The 19956-nt window shown below is 40.2% G+C and overlaps 2 protein-coding genes across 9 annotated transcripts in view; one reads left to right on the forward strand and one right to left on the reverse strand.

The window, feature by feature from the left end:
• Window positions 1-6171, reverse strand: part of LOC135253352 (abl interactor 1-like) — a 49654-nt gene extending 43483 nt beyond the window's left edge. For 2 of the 6 annotated variants that reach the window (XM_064332516.1, XM_064332514.1), the window contains exon 1: window positions 5857-6012. In XM_064332516.1, the coding sequence (XP_064188586.1) occupies window positions 5857-5973 (117 nt within the window). In that variant the 5' untranslated portion in view covers window positions 5974-6012. Of the gene's footprint in view, window positions 1-5856 lie in introns of all 6 variants that reach the window. The other 4 variants (XM_064332515.1, XM_064332517.1, XM_064332518.1 and 1 more) reach the window with 4 other exon arrangements.
• A 266-nt stretch (window positions 6172-6437) lies between these two features.
• Window positions 6438-19932, forward strand: LOC135253351 (acyl-CoA-binding domain-containing protein 5A-like). 3 transcript variants are annotated; one of them, XM_064332511.1, is made up of 14 exons: window positions 6438-6592; window positions 6958-7076; window positions 7444-7564; window positions 12334-12406; window positions 12540-12657; window positions 13213-13245; window positions 13770-13973; window positions 14123-14335; window positions 15242-15336; window positions 15542-15776; window positions 16384-16583; window positions 17314-17373; window positions 17780-17889; window positions 18333-19932. In XM_064332511.1, exons 2-14 carry the CDS (start codon window positions 6995-6997, stop codon window positions 18343-18345), a joined length of 1557 nt encoding a protein of 518 aa, XP_064188581.1. In that variant the 5' UTR covers window positions 6438-6592; window positions 6958-6994; the 3' UTR covers window positions 18346-19932. The 3 variants fall into 3 exon arrangements, with proteins under 3 accessions (XP_064188581.1, XP_064188580.1, XP_064188582.1); XM_064332510.1 differs by having other exon boundaries at window positions 17780-19932; XM_064332512.1 differs by lacking the exon at window positions 13213-13245 and having other exon boundaries at window positions 17780-19932.
• Window positions 19933-19956: the final 24 nt, after the last annotated feature.

Below are 19956 nucleotides of genomic sequence, written 5' to 3' on the forward strand. Positions count from 1 at the left end.
ATCAAAATGCCTTGTAAGGAAATGTCACATTTGCCCCTGAACAAGCATGAATCTGCAATAGCTGTGACCGCACATGCACATGCATCCATGTGTGCATGCATCCATGCACACACCCTCACACAAACACGTGACCTCTTCTTTGGCTCATGACCAAACTTTCCACAAAATCTTGTGCAAATCCATGAAACCATTCAGGAGTTATGCACCTTTTTGTGATAGGCCACGCCCATCACCACACCCCCTCACACAAACACGTGACCTCTTCTTTGGCTCATGACCAACCTTTACAAAAAATCCTGTGCAAATCTGAGAATCCATTCAGGACTTATGCGCCTTTTTGTGATAGGCCACGCCCGTCGCCACGCCCCCTCTTGGTCAATCGGCCTTGAAAGTTACTCAGCTGTACCTAACCAACGTCCATGCCAAATTTCAGCCTCCTGGGGCGAAAACTGTGGCCGCTACGGGGTGGGACTTTTTGTGGACCAACCGACTAACCAACCAACCGACCGACCGACCAACAGACAGACAGAGTTAGAGAGCTGCCGGTCGCAGCTAAAAAGCACCAGTCCACAGTCTTATCTCGAACTCCCTCTAAGGGTGGTCAGAAAGGCTGCCCTGGTGACTACACCCAGTCAGTGACCAGCCCCCATCTTTAGGATTACCAAATAGAGGAAACATTCGTGCACATTCTACAGTGGTGAAAGGAATGCTACGGTGTATCCAAACTTGTGCTCAGCTGTGTTGATGTGCTGTGTGTGTGTGTGTGTGTGGGGGGGGGGGATAACAGGTGGTGGGAGACATGAAAGGATCTGGCTAAAGCACGAGAGCCATTGGCTTTGCATTCCAACAGAGAAACTGAGCTGCACTACCATAAGGAAGTCCTTTCACGGATCTGACATGATATTATCCCCACTGCAGCACAGTGATCAACCAACAGCTCAACATTCCTACTGCAACTTTATGGTCAACCACAACTCGATCACTTCCTTCCACAACAGCTCAATGATCAACCCCAACCCAATTACGATCTCCCAAAACAAATCAGTGATCAAACCCAACCAAATCACCTCTGCATCAGTTCAGTGATTAAAACCAGGGTCACATGTGCATGATCACCACTGAATTCACATGACTACAAACAGGAAAGGGCAGACACCTGACCTCAGCCCAAACTGATCTCCAGGATGACTGCGCCTAGTGCTGACCTAAGCACGATCCCATCCCCAACCATTCCTCCCCAAAAACAACTAATTCAGAATCAGAGCTTTGAACCAATAGATAACAGCAGCTGGTTTGCAAAGATAGCAGAACAGCAAATCCTCACTAGCCAATCACAAAACTAGCCACTCCTCTACCCTGGCCCCACCTTTTGCTCTGTGCGACCATATAGGCAGTTGCCTAGGCGAGGTGGTCCTCCCTCCACACTGGTGTTCCTATGGGGCAGGCACCACCTCATCCGACAGGTGAAACAGCTTATCAGCCGTGCTCCTCAAAAGTTATAGTTCCCTGCCAAAAACGCAAATGGGCTTTTTCCTTCATCCGTCACTATGATACTGTGAGATGCAAATGTGTGGTCACTTCAATGAATTTCTTAATGGGCCAACATTACTCTCTCTGGTGCAGCATGCAATAAACTCAAGAATCAAGCGCAGGAGCCCGTGGCAGTCCTTTCTTCTCATATTGAAGAATTAAAACAAAACATCATTGTACAGGTGTTCAATTTACTCACAATTAAGTGAGGTATGTTCACAACATATATGGTCTCTGGAGTACAGTATTTGCAACCATGAGACAATCGTCGGGCAATTCTCTCAAGATTATAGGATAAATATACAGTTAAATGTGTTATTTTTTAAATACTTTTAGATCCAAGTGCCGCTTTTTTTGATGCTGTTGATCGCAACATACTCATTCAAAATCTTGAGTATATGGCTCTCAGGGTACAGCATTAAATTACTTTATCCCCAACCTCAGACATAGGACTTTTTCAGTAAACATCGAAAATCACCTCTACTCCACTACTTCCGTCACCTGTGGGCCCATTCTAGGGCCTGACCTTTTTTCTATAGGCCTATATGCTCCCTCTGGAACAATCGCCAAGATCAAACAATTTCTCTCCTTCCATGACCTAGAGAAAATCATCCATGCTTTCATCTGTTCTTGATGAGATTATAGCAATTCTCTCTATGCCGGTGTCAATCAGTCACTCTTGTCACGATTACAGCTATACAGCTAGTACAAAACATCACTGTTAGACTACTTACAGGCACTACAAAGAGGGACCACATCACCCTTACTTAAGCATCCTTTCATTGGCTTCCAGTTGAGTTTAGAATCCATTTTAAGGTTTTACTTTTTGTTTTTAAAGCACTTAATGAACTGGCTCCCTCTTATATTACAGACTTACTCTGCACTTACTCTACTCCTAGGTCACTGAGGTCCTCCAACCAGTTGCTGCCTTGCTTTTGCAGTATTTAGGCTACTCCAAGGCTGTGGAACAGCTTACCACATAACATTAGGTTAACATTATGTTAACATTAGACTTAAATCACACCTCTTCGCCCTAGAATTTAAAATGTCTAGAGTCTTATGTTTAAGATTTTTCTTTTTTTTTTGTCCCATGTATTCGTATTTGTATGTATATGTGCATATGTTGTTTTCCAGCAATTTTGTTCAAGTTGTCTTAAATGTGCTTTATGAATAAACTTTACTTATTAATGTAAGTTATATAATAATATACAGTATGTACAACCAAAAGTATTGGGACACAATTTTGTGGTTTTGGCTCTATATTCCAGCACACTGGATTTGAAATAAAACAATGAATATAAGGTTAAAGTGCAGACTGTCACCTTTAGTTTGAGGGTATTTGCATCAAAATTGTCTCAATACATCATATATTCACACATTTTTGATGAAAACAACCAGCTTTGCAAAACAGAAACCTAAAATGCATAGCATTCCAATGAGTGGAGCTCGGCTCAAAAAGCTGTGGGGAGGGGGGTAATCAACTAAACTTAATCCCTCTATCGTCAGAGATACAGGATGTTCCTTAAGAGCCCATTTACAGAGGGGGCAAAACATACTGAATGAATGAATGAATGAATGAATGAATGAATGAATGAATGAATGAATGAATGAATTAATTAATCCCTCTCTGTTTAGCTGCAGCATCCCGCCATGGGAGGACACACAGAGAGCATCCCGCTGCATTGAAGTGGAGCAGTTGTTGTCTTCATTACGGACTACAGAGCGTGGGCTCCATTCCACTGGGAACCATCTGTTACCACAAGTCCAGGTCCCTCTGCCGCCATCGTGGCTGCAGGGGCCGTATGCTGGAGATTCCAGAGCCAGAGAGATGAGAGGGCAAAGGCCCACAGCCCCCATGAGCGCACAAGTCTGCACCTGCCCTGAGCCGTTCACGGCCTGCCTTCCCATGAGTCCCTGGGGCCTTAGCTTTGAAGGGACGGACAACATCTGACAGCAATGTGGCAAAAACGCGAAAAATCCCAAACATCAGGAACATATGCATATCTCAAAGCATGCTGCAATTCGCAAAACATAGCCTACTGTTGCTCAAAAACTCATTTTAAATCTCTTCTTTTACAGAGCATGCACAAAAAATGATACATAAACCTCAAAAAGGTATGCATTCTCTAAAGGTAATTTGAAAAACAACCATCCCTAGCCTTCCTCTCCCCACCTCCAATGAAGGAAGAAGGGACACCGGTTTACACCGCACACCAATGTCCTGTTAAGATTCTAATTTTTAGTTTGACGTTTGATTTCTGCTCTTCATCTACTGCTATTAAGTGCCCTAGCAGTCAATGCTGAATAAGACCAAGCCTCTTTCTCAGACTACAGTTTAAGCAACATCGCCAAGCTGAGAATGCATCCTCCGTGCATTTAGGGTCCATGCCGTAAACACCTCCACAGCTCATCCACACATTCCCATATGATCAGTGCCGGACACCGACAGAACAGCAGCCAGGATGGAGACTACTGCAAACAGGCAGGGCAGTGCCACACCTCAGTGCTGTGGCTGGAGGTCAAGGGCAAACTCCCTGTTGCAGCTTGCACTGATATCGGCTTAATACATTCGTCATGCGCAAAATGTACCCATTTTTTTGAGAAAACAATTATTCAGCCACACGTCATTACAACACTCCTATGGTTCATAATCAGTTTTTTCCAAGACCTTCCAAGTTACACAGGAAATATTTTAGCCTAACTTTTAGTTAAATATTCACAACACAGCAAGAGGTCTATAAAAATTCTCTATCTTTTTATTTATTAATTTTTCTTATTTGAAGTTCAATAAGCTAAAATACAGAATGAAGCTGTTTAGAATTTGGAGTACAGCATAATAGGAATGATAAAAAATAAAATAAAAAAAAGGTAACTGTCAGACTATGCACACTCATCTTAATGGCAGAGCACATATTATATTTCAGACATTACTTTTCAACCTACTGTATGAAATTTCTGGATGGTTCTACTGTCTTTAGAACCGCGAGCAAAAAAAGAAAAAGAAAAATTTAATTCAAAGCAGTACAACGCCCATATTTTTGTAAATCAGAATCTATAGCAACATACATTGAGTTGTTCTCATATAAAATTACAGATAGACAATATCTGCTCCACGGGACATAAAAATATGAGTTTAAGTTAAGAACGGTTTTAAGCATGTTAATAACCAGTCAGTTTTTGACATGTCATTAATTCAAAAACAGCAAGACAATCGCTCCAAGTGTAACTATAAGAGCAAGTACGCCAATCTGGCAGCAGTGGACAAACCATATAAAATACATTTATAGACCCTACCTGACCTTTTTATTAGTACTTATTAGGTCAATCTATGCAGTTTTAACAGAACAAACTACATACATATCAAATTGTAGCACAATACACGAATATACATCATTGGGATATGCTGAAATATTAAACTATTAAAATTGGCATGTGAGAAAACGAAACTTCAACTAATAATGGTAGTAACCTATTATACGTGATCGCATAGCTACAGTGCCATATAGCATTTCCCATTGCTCCAACCTTTCGTAGAAAAAAAAAAAATTAGCAGACATTCGGAAGTTCATATGACCCAGCTAAGAACACCACCTCATGTTAGGTGGTGACGATCAGGTTTAGTTAGTGGCCAAAGATACGACGATGCGCCGTTGGGTAGTGGTAGGCTACATGTCAGCTGCTAACGTAAGCCAGTACAAAATACACCAAGTTACAATACCATTAACTTAAACAAAGAAGCTTGCGAATAGTCCGAGCAAGAAAGCGAATAGTTCTGGCAAACGGTTCAAGACCAGATATCGTCTCGTTGAAAGCAAGCAAGCATTTGGTGTCACCATGGAAGCTTCCGAATTAAGATAAGGCTAACGTCCACCAAACAAACTTCAAAGTATTAACATACAAGCAACCGATACAAACAGAAAATTGACTTGCAATCAATGTTTGTTTAGCGTAATGGGAAGAGAGGATGCTTTTAACACAGAAAAGGTCGAAAATGTGACTCGACTTGATATTAGACACACCCTCTGGATACAGACTAAACCTGTCGCGAAAATATAATTCCAATGAATGGGTAGGCTACATCGAAACAAATGTATTCATCACGAAATATGAAAATACACGATTGCTGATACAAAGTTGCCCATGTTCAGTAAACAATGACGCGATACATTAACGTTATTGTATAACTCGTCTCAATATCCAGATCGCCGCTTGATACCAAAGAGCTACACCGCTCCACATTTCCTGTGTTTCCTCACAGTACCTCGGCAAATAAATCCCATGAAATCGTTGATCTTTCATTTAGATCTATAATTTCTTCAATCTTACCTGAACATAATTGCTTTCACAATAGTCCGCAACCCTCGTGAGGTTCTGGTAGCTCTCTACCAGGGCTCTTTTGCCGGCTGGAATTTCCTCTTCTAACAACATTTGTAACTCTGCCATCTTACATGTCTCTGCATCGCTTCTTCGCCTTCCCTTTGATTAAAACCACAAGCTCAGCCCCGAAAAGGAGCTCCTTCGCCTAGTATTGTGGGATTCCTGGCCTCGATTTCACCACAGCGACCTTTCACCAGCTACATACAAAAAACTAAACGACGGAATAAAAACATTGCAATCTAGAAACGTGCATTCTGGGACCCGTAGTTTTCACTTCTTCGACTTTCCACGTAGGCCGACTGATTTCTCATCTAATCGAATGCATCAACGTTATGCAAATAACTAAGTCAATGTAGCTCAACAAATTGATGACACCTGCGACGGATTTTATACTGTCATGGGCATAGACGGGAAGAAAGGGTTTCCAGTTGTACACTTTGGAAACTATAATTCAAGGTCGTTATAGTGCAAAATTAAAACCTGGTTATTTAGCACTACAGTTCCCACCAATACCGGATAAAACCTTGGCATTGTGGGTATTGTAGTGAAGCTTTCGCTTGACAACACCTACTGTAGAAAACTCTGTGCATTGAAAAAGAACCACAGTTCCCAAGCATCCAGTGCACACAAGAACTGTATGGCGTCTGTTTGGGATTAACCGAAGTGGTCGCAGAATAAACCCCAGGTATAGATTATTTGATGCTAAAGTGCAACTGGCAACTGCGATAAATCGTAGGCGCTTTTCTCTAAATCTGTTTTAATTTTGTGTCGGTACTCTCCAAGAAACTCGCTAATGTTACTCACTTGCTAGCAATTCCCGTAACGACAGTGAACGACATATTTGTTGTCATTGACACATTTATTTGTGTCCGTGTGTCAGTTAATGTGCAACATTTAAAGCTTTTGGAAACTTTGAGATGACCATCTGCCTTTTCTAATAACCCGGTTATGGACGACGCATGGCATTCACATCGCTGCAAGGCCAGGCGAAGACAGCTAGATAGGTTACCTGTCGAGTTTAAGCGTTTGATGCATATTTGTAATCCGTAGGTTTTAGGATTTGCTGGCACCCTGGGTATTTTGTGTCATGATGGCGGATGACAACAAACCGATCCATGAGCTAAGGTTTGATGCTGCAGTAGAAGTCATTCAGAGTTTGCCTCCAAATGGTGAGTATTAATATTAAATTATTGTTAACTTTTATTCATTGGATTTGCCTAATCCAGGGATTGTGAAGTTACACTGGACAGAGCTTGTGAAGTGGTGTAGTTTATAGTTTAATGCATAGGTACTTTTTTCCAACTGAAATGAAAATGTGTGCCTATTTTACATGTGTGAGCAGAGTAGTGATGAGAGTCGTTCGCATAGTTTATTTGTCAGCTAAAACACGCGCTAGAAGGATTAATTTCCAATTTCTTATTGATAATCAAATCGACTGTATTTTTATGCTTCCTCGAAAACAGTGATTTTGCGAAAAACCTTTAAAAAGAAAAAATATGTATTGGCCTAGCCATCTTCTTTATTTGTTCTTCGCAGGTTCTGTTCAGCCTTCCGATGACATGATGCTCAAATTCTACAGTTACTATAATCAAGCCACACAAGGACCCTGTGACATCCCAAAGCCTGGATTCTGGGACCCTGTAGGTAAAGTCAAATGGTAAGGAATAGGGATGCATGGCTTTACAAAATGTTATGAAATTCGGAAATTAAATTCATAAATACCAAGGAGGGTTCTAGATCAATAAACCAAATTATGTGAACGAAAACTTTCTTAAAATGAAATGAATATCACCTATACTATTTAGCATTACTTAAAAGTGGGACAGTTGCATTAATGTCATTTTTTCTGGTGGTACTGAGAACTGAGATCATCGCTGGTTGCAACCTCCAAATAAATGTTCCTACCAAATCAGTGGTATCCAGGGCGATTACTGCTATAAAGAGCTATTGCTTCCCAAGCTTTGTCAAATATCTGGTGACAAAATCAGCCTTAAAATGTGACTATGCAAAAGTGGCGAGTTTTTGAACTGGGTATGTAATGGAGACATTACATATGTGGCTTAAATTTTGCTGCATACATTGCAAGCAGCCTACAGAATAGAGTTGATGCAATTTTTGTTGTCATATATTGACTACTAAATGCAGGCTACGCAGAAAAGTTTTGAGTAGCAGAAGCACGCGTCAACAGTCTTCATTTTCAGTTGTTTTAGCTTTGCAAATGTTTTGAAAATCATTATACAGTCATTATACAAGATAAACAAGATAAACCAGCTATAGGAGAGAGGGGAGGGATTGGCTGAAAAATATTCTTGTAAACAATGCTTTGAACTCAATTTGGAGAACATCAACAGGTGAAAGAACATGCATGGTTGTCTGTGCTCTAGAGAGTAAAATTCACTTTTCTGGAAGAAAATAGACTCTTGTATACTGCATAGAAAAGCAGGTGAAAGATTGACATTTACACAGAACTACTAATAAAACTCATATAAACTTTAAAATATGAAATCATCCAAGTGGTTTTGAAATGCAGTCTAGAAATGTTTTCTTTTAAATATTTTGTTATTTTATAACTGTGAAATTGTCCTGAGACATAATCACTGCAGAGTCAATATCTGTAATTTATATTTACAAATGGTTTACCTTCATGTAATAGAACATATAGTTATTATTATTATTATTATTATTATTATTAATAATAATAATAATAATAATAATAATAATAATAATAATGTTACAGACATGTTCTGAAGAATCTGAACCCTCAGGGAGTGGATGGTCTGAGATGTATTTGTATGCAGTGCATGTATTTGTATTTATTCCAGGTTTCAATCTATATTTTTTCAAAACCCGAGAGTAATTTACAGACTCTACATTCATTTAATTGATTATTGTTTTTAATACACACACACACACACACACACACACACAGGAATGGGAATGGGATGCCTTTTCACCCACCTCTGAGCTCACTGCAGAGTAATCCTCACCTAAGAGCAGCACCATGTGCTGTTAATGTTTGGACAGTAATAAGATACAGGCAGTGTGTAACTTTCACCTTTGATTCCTACTGGCATGGCCAAATGTTACACAAGGGAACATATTGATATCTCCACAACCAGGACCGTATACAGCAAGAGGCCACTGAGTATGTGGGCCTCAGTGTTGCTCGCTGGTTTCCATCAAAAATTTGGACAATTTGAGAACTGTCTTTATCAGGTGCATGTTTTAAAATGCATTGACAGGGTGGGCATTCTGAAACATCATTTGGGTTTCCTTTTCATAGATAATGAGCACACTTCACGCATCAATTTCGATTTCAGCATTGCTGTGGGCAGACAACAAAAATCAAAGAACTGACAGACCAATGACTTGTTTCTAAGAGGTTGTAACTTTAACACAGAGAAACATAAGACTAAATCTTGAACTCAAAAATATTTTCAATTTATGCAAATGTATTCAACAATATCCTTAGAATAGCTAAGAAAAACTTGTGACTGGTTGGGTGGTGGTAGCAATCATGGAGCGGTGAAGAATAATTAATAATGTAAATAATTCATTATTTACAGTAGACACTGTTGGGTTGTACAAGTTAGGCTATTGGGAACGTAGGTTAAGGTAAACAAGTGTAATCAGATAGTCACCGAAACAAACAACATCCCAACTAGCTAGGCCTATGGCTTGCTAAGGCCTACACCGCACAACGCATCGGACCAAAAAGCGCAGAAAACAGGCAGGGTTTGACTCGGCCGCGGCTCACATTGTAGTATGAATGAATGCAATGCATAGGCTACGCTATTAATTTGCAGAGTTTAGGGCCTCTGGGTGGGTGACGCTGTAAAGACACTCATTCCGAAGCAAAAAGCGTGAGCCCTGTGACTGTGTGTTCGAAGTCACGGTCACACCATTGCTGCTGGGGAATGATAGGGGTCAGCCGACTAGTTCTGTTGGTCTCTAGTGGTCAGTCCTTGTCAGACCACGTGTCTTCGGACACACAAACCGTGAATATGCTGACCTCGTTATCCTCTGACATTGTATATCTGCATTGTGGGAAACATAGGGAGCAGGCGTCCGGTGAATTGGTTGAGTAATGTATCTGCCATCTCCTGACATTGGCAGGAAGGGTTGCGGACGGGAGATCAACAGTTCAGGTTCGGGGTTGTGAACAAACAGGATAAAATCAGCGGTAAATATACATATACTGTTTTAAGATTCCGGAATTGCAACTATGAATCACCACTGACATACTATGCTAATAATAAATTTGCGTACACATTGACTCACAATCAGGATTGGTCGTGTCCCCATTAAGCCAATACAAAAACGCATTCCAAAGCTACATGTGAGTACAAAAATAATCATGTATTTACTATTCTCTATAGCATTCTAATCAAAGGATCACCGTTTTACCTGAGTCACTCAGACCCTACCCACCTACTTCCACTTACTTATAACATGAAAATGATCTGGTGCTTTCACTTTAAGAAACAATGCAAAATAGACACTTGACATTGGACAACAACATGCATAGTCAAATAATTTAATCAACCCATATTTGACTAAAGCCTTAAAAATAGTATGTTAACAAAAATGACCATTCTGTTTGGTCTGTAAATTAGAAATTTTGTATGAGTATCCTAAAGGCATGTAAGTATACAAAGTAAATGTTTTGAAAACATTCAGTTATATCATGCCTTATTGGTAGTTAAATTTCACGTTTTTGCAAAATCCATATGAATTCATATTCATATGGAAGAAACCAAATATTATTGAAATGCAGCTTGCTCTGAGTCCAGTGATACCTATCATTGTATAACACATAGTTTTTAAGATATAGCCATTTCTGTATCATACAATTTTTTGGTGTTAGGCACAAGGGACTACTCATTTTATTGTTTCTTGTGAAAATACACATGGATGTCCTGGAGATAGCAGGTTAATTTCCTTTGGTATACTGAGAGTCCAGATATATCCACAAGTAAAAATCACTGCATTTGGATCTAACCTCCTGGTATAAATTATAATAGTCGCTCCACATTCATAATCCATTATTAGTTTTGATGCATTTCTTTGGATTCCTGACTGATTCCATGGCTTTCCATCTGAATTTATGATCATTTCAGGATAACTTCAGTTCTGACATTTTCATACTTGTGATACACACCTACACACACACACATACACAGAATGGATCCAGATTATCTCTCTCTCACACAGACCCACACTCTCTCACACACACACAAAAGGGAGATGTGTGGGAGAAACTACAGAGTAGAGCCAGACACTTCTTGACAAACAACTGTCTCAGAATGTAGGTGGTAAGGAGTGTGTAAGGGCAATGGGAGAGAAGAGACTGCAGTCATGGATAAGGGGTTTTCATCAAATGATGAATTGTTCAGCATTACTTAATTGTGTGTATGTCAATTTTTCAACTGCAATTTAAATACAGTGTAGTTTAGAACATTAGCATTTCAGATGCACAACCTTTGTGCTTAATGCTTTATTTTTTATTTATACATAAAGTAAATATGTTCTCAACATTATATTATGAATATTATAATTTGTCCTTATAGGTTACAGAAATGATGTGTGTGTGTGTGAGAGAGAGAGAGAGGGCAAGAGATATTTTTCAGTGCAAAGAATTTAAAACAGAAATAAATCACTTTCTGTCAAAAATGCCATGGGAATTCTATATAAATGGTTGAGATGTATGTGCATACCTGTGCACTTTTCCTTACTATATGCAAAAGTAATCATGTTGCTTTTTGCACCTTAACAATAAGAGTGGACTCTGTGTGTAAAACAAATCATAAAGATCTGACATTCCTAACCTATGTTTCTAGAGATGATTTCATGGATAATCAAAAAAACCCAAAACCCTTTGTGACTAATGACTAAAACGTAGAATGTAAAGAAACGCTCAACTAGCTTTACAAGTGTATCAAAACATTTGCAATAGACATTAATGGGTTACTAATGTTTGCAATACATTCTCTACATACGTTTGACATGCTCGAAGGCTATTATAAAGTTTTAAAAGGTGAGAAACCATGAAGCTGATATCTTTGTTGAAGTGTTTATAAAGCAGATTCCATACACAAATAGCATTTTTCAGTAATTAACATGTCTAGCATCAGACACGTTTTGCTGTGGAGAACCCATGCAGGACTGTTTCAATGCGCACTGTTCAAGATGTTCATTCTGTGATTGGATGGGCAAGACGGAGATTAGGTTGGGCAACGCCCAACCCTGCCTACCCATGTCTCCACCCCAGTCCATATTATGCACAACTGTAGCTAATGCTTCCTCCCTCTCTCAGACCATTCTGTTTTTTCCTCAGTTGAGGCATTGATTCCGAGAAGGTGGGAAAAAAAAATGTCCAGGCTGAGATGGCAGGCCTTACATTTCTGTGTTGTGCTTCATGTGTAGGGAAGCATGGAACGACTTAGGAGACATGCCAAAGGAGGAAGCCATGATCGCCTACGTTGATGAAGTGAAGCTGGTAAATGATCTTTCTTTTTTTATTATTGTGAAATCATCAAGGTGTCGGTTGATTTACTGCAGTGATGAAGATGCAGAAGTGCTTGACGCTGCAAGGTGCGTCCAAAGTTAGCTTTGTTGTTCCAAACGTGCAGATTCTGGAGAGCATGCCGGTGACGGACGAGGTGGAGAGGCTGCTGCAGGTTCTGGGGCCCTTCTACGAAATGGTGGATGAGAGTAAGAAAATCAGCAAGGTTTCTGACCTGTCTGCAGGTACGCCTCAAAACGTCACCGCTCTGAGGTTCACTGGGGGAGGAGACAGAGTCCAGCGTATAGCCATTGCGTATCTCTGCACTTCTGAACGAATGACATCAAACCAGTGTTTCCAAGTCATGCATGCATGTATGTATGTATGCATGTGTGAAAGTAAGAAATGTGCATTGATCACCCTCCTAACCACATGCTTCTGTTCTTTCTGTGTAAATAATGATTCACTTTAAAGATATTTCAAATTGACTAACAGTGTTTAATAGGGAAATCAATAATGCCAACAAAATATGGTTCATGAACTGTCACTAATGAATGTATATGGTCAAACTACTTGAAGTAGTCCAGGCCATGAAAAATGTACTTGTAAAATAAACAGAAAAGGTCTTTTTTTAGTGTAATGTTTTTAGGTAATGATTTTGATCTTCACTGCTTTCTGCTATAGACGGCAATTGGGAGAGATGTGTGTGCACTGCACGTTATCCCCAAAGGGAAAACGTGTCCCTTTTGGCATAATATCAGCTCTTTAACATGCTGGTTTTGCTTTTGTTTTATGCTCAGCCCGGTTGGAAAGATTTGCTAGGTCACTTGAAGGCAAGTCTGTGACTGTGTAGTGCTCCTAGTGATGTTGGTGGCTGAGTACGTCTCCTGGTCAAACGTTCCCTTTAGCCTTTCTGTAGCTTGTGTGTTCAATGTGTTGCTGGTTAGGAACAACACTGTAGATTAATGCATCCATGTTCTGTACAGATCAGCGGGGTTAGTTGTGGGATAGTAGTCCAGCTGGCTCAAGCAACACGAGCAGTTGCTGCTAAACTTTGTGAAGCCATAGGCATAAATAAGCTTCTGCACAAATTTTGCATGTTCAGATTGACACACAGTAATAGCAGATAGACTCTTTCCAGTAAATGGAGAAAAGGGTTGATTGCACCACACTTATCCTTGGTAGCAGTTGTAGAGAATATGATGTAATCCTGCCTGCTCTCCATTTACTAGAAATAAACCAGATTTAAACACCCAGGTATATAAAACAAAACACATGCCTGTATCCATTTATAGGCATAGGTTATGGGATTTTTAGGAAAAATTATTGATTTTTTTTTTTTTTTTGATGTCCCCAGGATTTGGAGGTATGCTGACAGCCTCTTCAAAAAGTATGACTAAAAGCATCATTAGGACAATGACTCAGAATGGCACTTTGAAGAGCAGCTGCAAAAGACCCGAACTAGAAAGCAACACATTCATGAACGAGGAAGAGGAAGTGGAGGATGAAGATGAAGAAGATGAGGAACAGGAAGAGGAAGAGGAGGAACAGATAGAGAAAGGTGCCCTTAAAGAACAACATCTACTGTTTTTCCAGCTAACATGGAGAGAATATGGGGGAAACATTTCAGATTTTCCTTTTTTTGAATTCAAATAACAATTCTTTGTCATAATATTTGCTGTTTTGTGTTTTATTTGAATGTCTTCCAAGGAAAAGAACTTCCAGCCTTGAAGCTGAAGACGGAAGGCTTGGCAGGAAAGCCTGAGCTCCCCTTGACAAATGGCAACATGGAGCACAGAGGCTCACCCCTGACCAATGGCAATCACGGCTCTAAGTCAGCCCTCAACGGCGAACAACCCCATGGGGAGCTAGTGGACACTACACATACTCTGGAGACCACTGAACTCAACGGCCATCTCAGTGGTAAATAGGATTTGCCATTTTTTACATTTACTGTTTTCCATTCAGTGTTCATTTATGGCTACAGATTAAATTGGGTCCATTTTGTAGGACCCAATTCAGTAACATATTCTGTAACCAGGTATTCAGACTTACCTCGTTGCAGATGCTTATCTGAAGTTTCGGGAGGCTTCTCCTTCCATACAATTGAGAAATCTTATTTTCCACAGGTGAACAAAATTACTGCTGCTAGAATTCAACTTCCTCAACATTTAATATTTAGTATTTCTCTTACTGTCTCTAAACCTAGATGAGTCTTTAATTATGAAATATTTACTGGAATTCTCTTGAAATTACATTATTCATGAAATTCAGAGGTGGCTCCTGTACATTTGTAGTCAAACATCATCAGAAGTTCGGACCTTAAAAGACTATAAAACTGAAAAAATATTTAATCGTGATCAAGTGAGCTTGCCTATTTCTAAGAATCTGTTTGTATCCTACTTTACAATCCTCATTGTTTTTGTACAATTTATTAAATATAACAATCAAAATAAAAAATAAAAATAGGTGATTTAGTGAATGAATTTGATGAATTTCATCATACTTGATTTATGAAGCAGTTTAGGAGTAGAAGAATCAAATTATGTTATGATTTCTTACTTATAATTCTCATAATATTTGGGGCTTATGAAAATATATTTTTATGTAATAATGAAAAGGTGGAAAATAAAAATGTGTGAGTCATACAAGTTATGCAGAACTAAAGGTATTTTAACCATTATCAGTAATTTAAAATGTTATTGGAGTATTCTACACAATACATTAATAATTCAAGTATTTGACTTACTTCAAACGATGATAGCGCACCCCCGTTCCCGCATGCTATTGGTCTGCCTCTGCATTTCACGCTTCATCACTTCCCCTTAGATCACAACGAGGAGGTGTCCAGCCTGCATCACCTGGCCAGCGATTCTGACAGCGAGGTGTACTGTGACTCTGTGGACCAGTTTGGTACGGAGGAGGTACGATTCCCGCACAGATTTAAAATGCACGTGCAGCTCAAGCACATCGTAGCGCTTAGTGTGAGAAAGAGTGCTGTGGAGTTGGGTGGCCAGTGCCGTACTGTCACTAAGCTTGAAGAGGACGTTATATACAGGGTTTTCCAGGGCTAAATCTAATCAGCATACTCCTTCCTCCAGTTTTTCACCGCTTGCTTTTTTCTCCCAGGGTTCTGAGGTGCTCAGCAACCACTCCCTTGATACGGACGCGGGGGTCCGCGTCGACCACCGCGCTAAGCGTCGGGTTCAGAGAGGGAGGGGGCTCGGAGAGACGGACGATCCGCAGGGTGGTCCGGGAGGAGTTCAGCTTGGAGGAGAGGATGGGGAGTCCAGCAGGAACGCTCCTCGGAGAGACAGAACAAATGCAGACAGACCTCATGGGTCCTCGGCCAGTGGAGGGCGGGGTAAGGCTGTGATATCATACCGCACGAATGGGCTCGCACAACCAGTACCCCTGTGGCGCAGTTTGTACATTATACCTTTTTTTTGTTTCAGCCCATTTATACTGTCTGTTTAAGCTAATTCACAGCATCCACCACCAGTGGTGGGCTTGCATGTGAGTAAAACACTTCAGATGAAAATACAGATCCTGAAATTGATTGGAGCCCCTATGTTATAGTCTGATGCTACCAATATCCTCCAGCTTGGAGTTTGCCCACAACCTGCTCTTTCGTCTAGGTGCTTTAATATTAAATCTCTAACACAACCATGTTGGTGCAAAATGACTGGAAGTGTGAGGAAAAGCTGCATGCACAATGTTACAGTGACTTTTGTTAGATGCTGTATTTATTGTACATTACAGAAGCATTTTCTTTCAAAGGGGGATTCTTCAGAAAACAAAGGCCTCAGTATAGTGTATTAGTAACTTTAGTGTATAGTAAAAGCCACGCCAGAGCTTTTTATTCTTTCTTGTTCAGCCAAGTAACAGTAAAGGGCAGTTTTCAATGTGTCCACCTGGTGGGAAAGTAAGGCCTTGCAAGTTGATCTCACCTTTCACCCCTCTGTGGCCAGGCTCCAGGTACCCAGCGCTGGGATCGAGGGCCCAGGGGGTGCTGCTGGGCAACGCAGGAGATGGGGAGCGCCGGGGGTCAGAGGGCGGCTCCAGCAGCAGCCTAAATGAGCAGATTGTCACGGCGCTGGCACGGCTGCAGGAGGACATGCAGAGCGTGCTGCAGAGGCTGCAAACCCTGGAGGCCCTTACTGCCTCACAGGTCAGGGGGTGGGGCCTGGATGGTGTGGAAGGCGGGCGGAGCAGAGTCCGGATGGTGGGGAATGGGGGCGGAGCAGATCCTGGATGGGGCGGGAGACGGGTGGGGCAGAGCCTGTTCTTGATAGTGTTCTGAAGGCAATCTGCTTGAAATACCATGATGCCCATGTGCGCAAAGCAATTTAAAACTTTAAGACATCACAGCTTGTGTCACTTGCAGAAAATCTACCCTATAATCACTTTGGCACATCACCCACCAAGACAATCTGCAAGACATTTGCAATTCTGTTTAAAATTGTTGTACATAAGCCCAACTGTGTGCATTTTGTATCGAGTCAAAGCACAGATGAACAGAACAAAATCTGTGTATGTTACTCTCAAATTGCTTGTTGTAAGATGAGCTTCAGTCCCCAAAGCTTTCATTGAAATAATAATGAATTGGCACTTTATTATAAATATTGTATTAATCCTTCAAGGGATCGTCCAACTTTTTTCTGTTTTTATTTTTACTCATTATAAACATGGAAGATGCTAGCACAGTTAGCACGCAGCCTGTAGATATTGTCTAATATGTTTGGACGCGTAGGGATGAAATTGGTATTGGTATCATCTAACTATGGGTAAGCCAAAAAGAAAATTTCCCAGAAAGTTGGCCTATCCTTTTAACCTTTTTTATCCTTTTGCATTATCACCTCTGTGAGTGTTCATTTTGTTTGTTTTTACTTCACCTCCAGGCAAGGTCATTAACTCTGCAACCATATTACCCATCACCCCCTGCGAGTAAGGCAATTAAGGTATGGTCACCCTTACCCTGGAATCGCTGAAAATTCTCCCTCCTCTCAGGTAGATGTTTTCCATTTCGGGTTTGTACAGTCAGTAAAAGACAGCAACTAACCTTTGTATCTGTCAACACAAGCGGAGTACAGATACAGATACATGAGCTGTCTGTATGTTTTTATTTGCTCTTTTTTCTATCTAGAACAGTGTACAACTGCAAATATCTGTGACCTGCCAGCTGACCTGACCCAGCATTGCACACAGTTTAGCCACAAGCTAATTTGCGTTGTTCCCTGCTGACATGCAAAATCTTGAAAACTGAAAAAATGAATGCTCCTTAATTGCATTGGAAGCTACAGTGAATGTCTAGCTGTGTTAGATTTATTAGTTTTGTATTAGCTGTAAATTTTGATGTTCTTCCAGAAGCCATCGTGGTGGCCTTTTGACATCTCCCCTGGCACTGTGGTCTTTGCCATGGTCTGGCCCTTTGTGGTGCAGTGGCTGATACGCATCTGCCTACAGAGAAGGAGAAGGTACCTGTACCTAGGGGCTACAGGTGGATTCTTGGGGGGCTAAAGTGGCTGTGGTGTTTAGGAAATGGGAAATAAGTGCACCTGCTGAAAAATAAGCTACTTCAATTTCTATAATGAGCATTGTTTGTTAGTCAAAACCCGATACACTCTCTAGAGGACGGCTGTCAAACTCAATCATACATAGTGCCATGTAGGCAATTGTGAATCAAATCAAGGGGCAGACATGTAGTACGGAATACAATCATTGGGGTGGGGGGAGGGTTTATTATTAATATTGTCATGGACTAATCGTCCATGCTATTTCACAAGCCAGATTTAACTGATTGTCTGGACTGACATGTGGGCAGAACTAGGAACTTGGAACAACACAATTTTGAATCTTATTCCATCACTGAAAGTCAATGTTTGCTAAGCCCTAATCATGACATGTCTTTTTGTTCCAGGAAAATAAACTGATGGCTGATTGTCCCTTGTGTAGAAAGACCAAATACTACGATGAGGGCACTTGCAGTCCATAGTTTTGTTTTTGCATTTTTGTGTGTCTACAACTCGCTTTTGCACAATAATGATGCCACTGTTAGTAAAAAAAAAAAAAAATGCTTCCTAGCATTTGCTGATGCTATAAATGGTTAAATCATTCAAAAAAGAAATGTGAATGTACGAAATGGCAACTTTGATCATGAAATGTTTTTATGTAATTGCTGTCAGCAGTGGCAGTACACGAGTAGTATTAACTTATGAAGTATAGGAAATGGTTGTGTATGGATGAATATTTTTGTTTACGGTTTGATTGTAGTACAATTTTTGCTTCTGTTCACTTGTCTTTTAGTTTGAGGTGTAAACTGAATCTGTGAAATGGTATGCAGATATCATGTATTACACCATTAGGTTCAAAGCGCATTAAGATTCTACTCACAGAACGCAACCAACGCAACCCTTAGTAACAGGTAGCTATTAAAACCATGTACCATAGAAAGAAATGGTAGAAGAAATAGCTGCCAAAGTACAATAGATCTGCAGTTAAATTCCAGGCTGCTTTGATATAAATGCATTTTATTTGCAAATAAGAGATGTAGGGTGAGTGGTCTGTCATAGAGCGTATAATTAAACTGTAATACAGGCTTGGGTTTGTATTCCCAGTAGCTGCTAAAGGGATTTATTCTAAGTGATGTGTATGTTCAACCTTTTTTTTTTACAATAGCTGTGGCAAGTCTCCTCTGGGAAATTTTCTCAGCGTATGTAGCTTAATTTAAACAGTCTATTCACATTTTCATTTCCTCATGACATTGCACCACTGATGTTTAAGCTGACAACAAAGAAATGCTAACAAGACAAAGTCTTGTAAGTACAAAGCAGGATCCACTTGGAACCCTTTCCAAACGGTTTCATGGAAGCAGGTAGACTGAAATGGTGACTAATAAGTCCAAGAAGATCAGACCCAAGCAGCACAACTGAAGCAACTTCCAAATGAAATGCACTGGACTCTAAGCCAAAATGTATGTATGATATACATGGCCACCCCATACTGTGGTACGCAGTTATTTCAGTCCTGAAACGTCAGATGCCAGATCTGTATGTCTAAAACTCAGTTTCCTTCCTAGATTTTTGGTACAGTTTCCAAAGCGATATTGATCAAACAAATGTCTGTGGAAATGTCAATTGTGGTGGACCAAAGAAGATGTACAGATTCCAATCTGTTTTTTTGCACTTTACCGGTTTAAACCAGTAAATTATAATAATCCTTTTGTCTTTTAGTTACTAGATGTTAATGGTTGTCCAGACAAGATAAAGATAGAATGAATGTGTAATATTTTAATTACTCTATTGAATTATTTAAAACTGAACTGTATTTTCAATGAAACTGTAATATAAAGTTTGCTTTTGCAACAGAACTGATTGTACAGCTATAGATGACTTTTCTTAATGCATTTACTATCTTTCTAAATAAAGCTCAGCTTTCCCACTTTTTTCCTGGCCTCAAACAGGCCGCTGTGTGAATATTACAAATAATGTGAAGCATGAATAAAGTTTTTCTAAAGCCTTTTCTTTGGTTTCGTTCAAATATAT

The sequence above is a fragment of the Anguilla rostrata genome, chromosome 4 (genome assembly GCF_018555375.3).
Source record: "Anguilla rostrata isolate EN2019 chromosome 4, ASM1855537v3, whole genome shotgun sequence".
Taxonomy (NCBI): Eukaryota; Metazoa; Chordata; class Actinopteri; order Anguilliformes; family Anguillidae; genus Anguilla; species Anguilla rostrata.

Bases quoted from the DNA above. Each gene is read 5' to 3' on its own strand.
- LOC135253351 (XM_064332510.1), top strand. From the start codon at position 6,995: ATGATGGCGGATGACAACAAACCGATCCATGAGCTAAGGTTTGATGCT. The intron at 12,658-13,212 runs GTACGCCTCAAA...TTTTATGCTCAG, and splicing joins GGTTTCTGACCTGTCTGCAG to CCCGGTTGGAAAGATTTGCT. The intron at 17,374-17,779 runs GTATGGTCACCC...ATGTTCTTCCAG, and splicing joins CTGCGAGTAAGGCAATTAAG to AAGCCATCGTGGTGGCCTTT.